A 6,671-nucleotide genomic window follows, 5' to 3' on the forward strand; every position below is an offset into this window, starting at 1 on the left:
CCCTCTGGGAGGGCTGCTTCCCGCATGGCCGCTGGCAGTGAACTGCCTTCCTGGCCTCAGCCCTGGGGTTTATATATGAGCCAGGCCCTGCCCCTTCTGGTCAGCTGACCGCCGGCAGGTGTGGGCCAACTAACTCATTCTGGCTGGCCCGGTAACCAGCACCTGGGGCTCCCCACTCACTGCTAGGGCTCTCTCCCTACCAGTTTCAACCCTTGAAGGAGCAGGGCACCTAAGTACTCTGCGACACACACACACACACACACACACACACACACATACACATATATTACAAAAAATTACTATTCCATATATTAAACTCTAACAAGGACACAGGAACAAATCTCTCTTCATCCTCCATTTCTCATGTGTTTTATTTGGCTCGCTTCAGAGGCCCCTGCCCACGCAGCGACCCAATATAATGTGCCCAGCTCTAGGGTGGAAATCTACCATGAAAAAAAGCATCAATATGTATTTGCTCACACAACTAACCTAGCAAAATGGCAGGTTTTCACCCCGTTTCTTAACGTGTCTGTCAGCAACACGTACCGTGTGCAAGTGCCCCTCGGCAGCAGACAGTGACGTACCAGACCCCGCCTGGGTCTCGCTGCTGCTGTAAGAAGGGTCGGCTGAAGGCCTTGATACACGTGCGAGTGGTTTATCTACATGTGGATTCAACTGCGTCCGATTTGAGTGCATCCTGATAGATACATTACAAAAAAGGACGTATCCCATATATTAGACTCTAGCATAGGAATGAACCACTCTTCATCTTCCATTTCTCACATGGCTTGTTTGGCTCCCTTCAGAGGCCCCAGAACCACACGATCCATAACTGATGCAATGAACTCACCGTGCAATAAGTTTCGCTGACCGCACATGCAAAGTGAAACTTCTTGAATTACAGCAGGAAGCAAGACGATGAGAACGAGGCAGAGAGAGCTGGCTTCACACCCGTTTCTGCCTTCATTTCCTTTCTGGGATTTCCCAGAGCCAAGAGCAGCTCGGTGCAGGGTGGCATGGAGAGGACAATCCGGGACAGCCTGCTAGAGGCCCTGGAGGACCTTGAGGAGCAGAAATTCAAGGAGTTCAAGTTCAAACTTGATGACATCCCGGTGAAGGACGACTGCAGGAATATCCCCCGGGGCCGGCTGGAGCAGGCAGACCGCCTGGACCTCACGAACATGCTGATCAGTTTTTATGGGCAGGACTATGCCATGGAGGTGACCATAGCTGTGCTGGAGGCCATCAACAGGAAGGATCTGGCCTTCAGACTCCGACGGTAGGTGAGAAATCCAGGTCGGGATGGAGAAAACCCGTGGGGGGAGAATCCAAAACTAGAGAGGGGCAAGGGGCATGGGTTAGGCTGAGGGTTAGGGTTGGGGTTGCTACCTGCTGCCACCCCTAGGATCAGTGCTGGGCGATCCCCTTTCTCCTCAACTCATCCTGGAGCCGTATTCTCCACCGACTTTCTGGGGCAACGGCAACCAGGCAGCTCCGTGCTCTCGGGGGCAGGCCTCGACTTCCTCCAGCTGCACCCAGCACAAAGGTCCTGGCACCCAACACGCCTTGAGGTCCCAGGGCCGCTTCCTCCATCGGTTGCCTGTTTTGCTCAGTGCCCTATTTCCCTTTTTTGAATTTTTAAATAATTTTTTTAAAAGCACAAAAGGAGGCAAAAAAAATTCTGTATAAACTCTAAAAAAGCAGAACAAACGAGGCACAGAAAATGGGCCTTTTTTTTTTTTAAAGCACAAAAGGAGGCAAAAAATATTCTGTTCACACTCTATAAAAGCAGAACAAACTAAGTGAGAAAGTAATCCATATCAACATTAAAACAGCACAAAAGGGGGCAAAAATAGTCCGTATAAACTCTAAAACACACAATAAATGAGGCACAGCAAGTAGTCCATATAATCATTTAAAAAGCACAAAAGGAAGCAAAACATAGTCCACATAAACTCTAAAAAGCACAACAGATGAAGCAAAGAAAATAGTCCATATAATCTTTTTTTTAAAGCACAAAAGGGAGCAAAAAAAATAGTCCATATGAACTCTAAAAAAAAAGCAGAACAATGAACTAGGTGAAAAAAACATCTGTTTAAAGCTTTAAGAAGCACAAGAAATGAGGCAGACTTATCTACTGCACAGTAATGTGATGCTGTCTACACGTACATATATTTACTGAGCAGTAGCTTGGTCTCCTGGGGCCCTTGTGCACATTATGCATTGCCTAGATACAGCTCACACAAGGGCGGCAAAAAATCTGGGTAGTAAATCCAGGTAGTAAATTAACTGCGCAGTAGTGCATGTGTAGAGACTGTCCAGGAGGAAATTGTCTCCCAGGACAGCCCCTACACTAGGGGGTCAGAGGGGATGGGGAACTTCCCCAGTCCTGGCACTACTCAGCTCCCAGCTCCCCCAGGAGCTGAGCTGGGAGCTGAGCGGTGCTGGGATGGGGTAGCTCTTTGCCACCCACCCCTCCCAGCGCTGCTCAGCCCCCAGCATTGCAAAAGAAAGGATGGCTTGACCAGTGGACTGTCGAGACCGTTAAAGAACAGAGAGGGTCATTCACACCAGTGGAGTGAGGAGAGATTAGCAGGAGTCAGAGAGATGGTAGTGGTGGTTGTGGGCTATCCCCAGCTACCTAAGCCCAGAGGAAGCTGCATTTCGGCACTAAGCAAGGCTGCTAACAAAGAGTCCCACCCCAGAAGCAGCTGCATCTCAATCCCTGGAAAGGCAGGATGGCCACATCCTTCTCAGGGATTATCCGGTGCTAATTTGCCCCCGGACCAAAATAGCATAACTGCACACTAATTGCAGTCTGCTCTCCCCCCTCTCCCACCACCCCCAGGGCAGCCTTTCATTGACCGCTTCCAGGCCCAGTGAATCCAGCAGATCATGGCGGTGGAAGGCATCCTGGGCCTGCTCTATGGAGAAGTCCTGACCACCAAGCAGTGAGTACAATACACGTCAGGATCAGATGCGCCCCCTGTACGAGCTGGTGCTGGGCTGGGACCGGCGGTGCAAAGTCTGCCTCTACAAGGTGCTGCGAGCAGGAACAAGTGTCTCATTTGGGAGCTGGAGAGGACCTAAAGAGAGGAAGTTGTATATATCAGTGGCACTGCCAGAGAAGGCCTGGACATGACCCACATCTCTCCTAATGAGCTGCCCCTGAACTTTGCTCCTCTTCTGGTTCTCTCTTGCTCCCCTCAGCTCTGGCCCTGCCTCATGTTGGTCGAGTTACCCTTGCTGAACCTCATGAGACCAAAATAGCCCTTATAGGGCGCCTGTACACACCACGGGTTTTAATCCTTATTAAATTCAGTAGGCTTATAACATTTAAACATGTTTATTTGGGAGCATCGGACCTGTGTTTACATGCGGTAGGTTTTTGCACGAATGAAGCTGGGTCCCTACCGGTGCCACAGGAGAGCAGGTTGGTCCAGCACTGCCCGCTCTAGAGCCCGGGCCCCCCACCCACTCCCTGCCTGGGCCCTGCCAGCAGGGAGCAAACCACACCAGGAAAAAAAAAAGCAGAAGCAATTCGAAAGTGAAAGAAATCAAAGGCCTGAGCTACAAGAAGGGTGCAGCACCATCTCGTGGACAAGAGGCTCCTTACGACTGTGAGTGCCTTTGTGTTCAATCCACGGACGTGACGCTTTACTTCCTGGCGAGCCAAAATAAACTACGGCTGAGGAGTTTTAGTTAATGCACCAGGAAGGCTTTTAAAGGGTCCAGAAATCCCTCTGGTGTAAACAGACACACAGGTGCAGGACAAGAAAGGGCAAAAAACGTGGTGTGTACAAGGGCCCCTCAACCCCCCCAAAAAGCACAGCAGGGTGCATCTACACACGCTGTTAATTTGAAGTAGGCCTCATTGAACTGGTCTCACATTGATCTAGTTGCCACACGTTGGTCTAGTTGTCCTTGTTGAACCTCATGAGATTCCTTTTGGCCCAATCCTCCAATGTGTTGAGGTTACTCCAAATCCTAGCCCTACCCTTCAGCGTATCTTCTACTCCCGCTATTTACTACCCCTGCTACTCCTAAACCCATCTCTTTTGGGCAGCTCAGCCCAGCAGGCCCCTCGTGCCCTCGCCCTAAGCTTCCCCCTGTCTCTAAGTGCAACGCTTTGGCTACATCCAAGTCTATGGGTCTAGCTCAGCAGCTTCCAACCTTTTCTTTCATTGGCGGGCCTCCGACCAAATTCCAGCTGGAGGTGTGGATGGCGACTACAAGCAGATCATTACTGATGATATGTCACGTCTTCTTCCGTGGACCCCTTAGACATAGTTTGCTGACCCAGGATTCATGCACCGCAGGTGGGAAACCAGGCTAGATCATTGAGATGTGACGGCTGGAAGGGATCTCAAGCAATCAACTAGTCAACCGAGGATTGAACCTGCTTATTAGGGCCCAGCTGCTCAAAGCAAGTCCATTGGAGGCTGTCCTTGGCCATGGGGATGTTCCCCAATCGTCTGTGACATTCATCGTAGGCCTTAAAGGCTCCCGTGAAAGGATTCTTGTATGGTGACATCTTCCTCTTCAAGCTACACACAAAGGAAAGACGTCTATATGGACACCGTTATTGGCCGAAAGCTATTGTTGAGCTGTTGTTTGCCGTTCATGCCTGGTCAAGGCAAAAAAAGTCCAGCGCAGCAAACTGGATGTGCCGATATGTTCCCCGAGGAAGAAGAGCCATTGGGGTTATCCGAACCTGGAGAAGCGGGAGGGCATATCATTGAGGTTGTGGCCTCTGGCACTAAGCCTGGAATAGGTGCACCTTGATGGGGAGGCATAATTATGGCCGAGGGTGGGAGGAAATGGGGGGGAGCAATAAACATGGCTGCTACCACACCTTGTACCCCAAACCCTCGCATTCGGGAACCAGTGGGTCAAGAGAGTGAAAGCTGCAGAGGCAGGAGTCTGTACTCATCCTGGGTTACTCAGCAGAGAGGGCACACTCTTATACTAAGGGCCCTGGTACATGGTGCATATATTACCAACTGAGGGGTGAATCACGCAATAACTTGAGGCCAGCCACATGTGCAAAGCAATTGTCGTGCAATGAATGAGTGATTTGCACGATAAATTTAAGCTGGCCATGCGCACAAAGTAATTATCACACATTGAACAGGTGATTCACGCAATACATTGAGGCCGGCCGCACGTACAAAGTAATCACTGCATAGTGAATGGGCGAATCACGCAATAAATTGAAACTTGCCACACATGCAAATTAGTTATCACACAGAGAATAGGGGAATTGCCCCATAAACTGAGCTTGGCCACACATGAAAATTATCACACCGTGAGCGGGCAAATCGCACAATAAATTGACACCAGCCATGTATGCAAAGTAATTATCACACAACAAATGAGTGAATCACACAATAAATTGAGACCGGCTGGGCGTGTAAAGCAATGATTGCACAGTGAATGGCTGAATCTCATAATTGATTGAGACCAGACACACGTGCAGAGTAATTATTGCATAGTGAACAGGCAAACTGCAATAAATTGAGACTGGCCTGGCATGCAGAGTAATTATCATCACACAGCGAACAGGTGAATCATGTAATAAATTGAGACTGGCCACATGTGCCAAGTAATCATTGCATAGTGAACGGGCAAATCGTGCAATAAACTGAGACTGGACAAACATGCAAATAATGAGCACACAGCGACTGAATGAATGAAGGGCGCAATCAGTTGAGACCGGCCACACATGCAAAGTAATTATTGCATAGTGAACAAGTGAACCGTGCAATAAATCAACACGGGCTATGCCTGCAGAGCAATTATCACACAGCAAACGGGTGAATCACGCAAGAAGCTGAGGCTTGCCACAAGTGCAAAGTAATTATCACGCAGCAAACAGCCAAATGGCACAATAAATTGCACTTGGCTGTGCCTACAAAGTGATTATCACACAGTAAAAATGACTATCCAGCTTTGAAAAAATGAGCCAGCCAGCTCTAAAATCAGCTCTTGAGGAGGTGCAGCAACACTATAGCTGGTTTCTATGCTGCTTAAATTGGAATATGTCACAGGGCCCTTAAGTAATGCACTAATTACCTTCCTAACTCTTAGATTCATAGATTGTACGGGCTGGAAGGGAGCTTATGAGCTGCTCCTTGGGTTCACCGCGCTGAGCGTCGCTTTGCCTTGTTGCTCCTGGCAAAGCCATTGGGTGCCGATCTCCATGCCCACGGGGGCTTTGAGGGGTGCTGCCAGCACACCCCACCAAAATCCCTAGTCCCAATCCAGCAACCTGCAGAAGACCTCGAAGAAGGGGGGGCCGGGCCTCCTTCTGCAGGACCTGGGGGTGGACGTAGAAGTGTAGAGTGCGTCTACGCGTGCATTCGTGCGCATTACATCTAGCCCCAGTCAAATCATAGACTAGATCAGGAGGGCCCAGAGAAGCCCGGGTGTCCGGCCAGGCGGCAGAGAGGCAGCGGGGGCCAGGGAAAGGCACCTGGCAAAAAACACCTGCTGGAAATGCAAGTGTGTGTTGTACGGGGAATGCGGTAAGAAGAGTTTGGCGGGGTAGGGGGCCTGGAAATGTGAGGGCGGGTTATACGCGGGGAATAGGGTAAGAGGGGCTTTACCACATAGGGACCCAGGTGTCCAGGCCACACGCACATGCACAGAGGAAGACCCCAGGCGTCCAA

The 6,671-nt window shown here is 50.0% G+C and overlaps 1 protein-coding gene across 2 annotated transcripts; it reads left to right on the plus strand.

Moving 5' to 3' along the window:
* Nucleotides 1-643: 643 nt before the first annotated feature.
* On the plus strand, nt 644-5,710 carry LOC102381957 (pyrin domain-containing protein 1-like). Of its 2 annotated transcripts, none has more exons than XM_025195629.1 (2): nt 644-1,279; nt 2,854-5,710. In XM_025195629.1, the coding sequence occupies exons 1-2, from the start codon at nt 1,017-1,019 to the stop codon at nt 2,939-2,941; spliced, it is 351 nt and encodes a 116-aa protein (XP_025051414.1). In that variant the 5' UTR covers nt 644-1,016; the 3' UTR covers nt 2,942-5,710. The 2 variants fall into 2 exon arrangements, with proteins under 2 accessions (XP_025051414.1, XP_006039116.1); XM_006039054.3 differs by having other exon boundaries at nt 659-1,279; nt 2,849-5,710.
* Nucleotides 5,711-6,671: the final 961 nt, after the last annotated feature.

The sequence above is a fragment of the Alligator sinensis genome, unplaced genomic scaffold (genome assembly GCF_000455745.1).
Source record: "Alligator sinensis unplaced genomic scaffold, ASM45574v1 scaffold1579_1, whole genome shotgun sequence".
Taxonomy (NCBI): domain Eukaryota; kingdom Metazoa; phylum Chordata; order Crocodylia; family Alligatoridae; genus Alligator; species Alligator sinensis.

Coding starts and splice junctions, on each gene's coding strand:
- LOC102381957 (XM_025195629.1), top strand. CDS start 1,017: ATGGAGAGGACAATCCGGGACAGCCTGCTAGAGGCCCTGGAGGACCTT. Junction 1,280..2,853: donor CTGGCCTTCAGACTCCGACG/GTAGGTGAGAAA, acceptor CCCCCAGGGCAG/CCTTTCATTGACCGCTTCCA.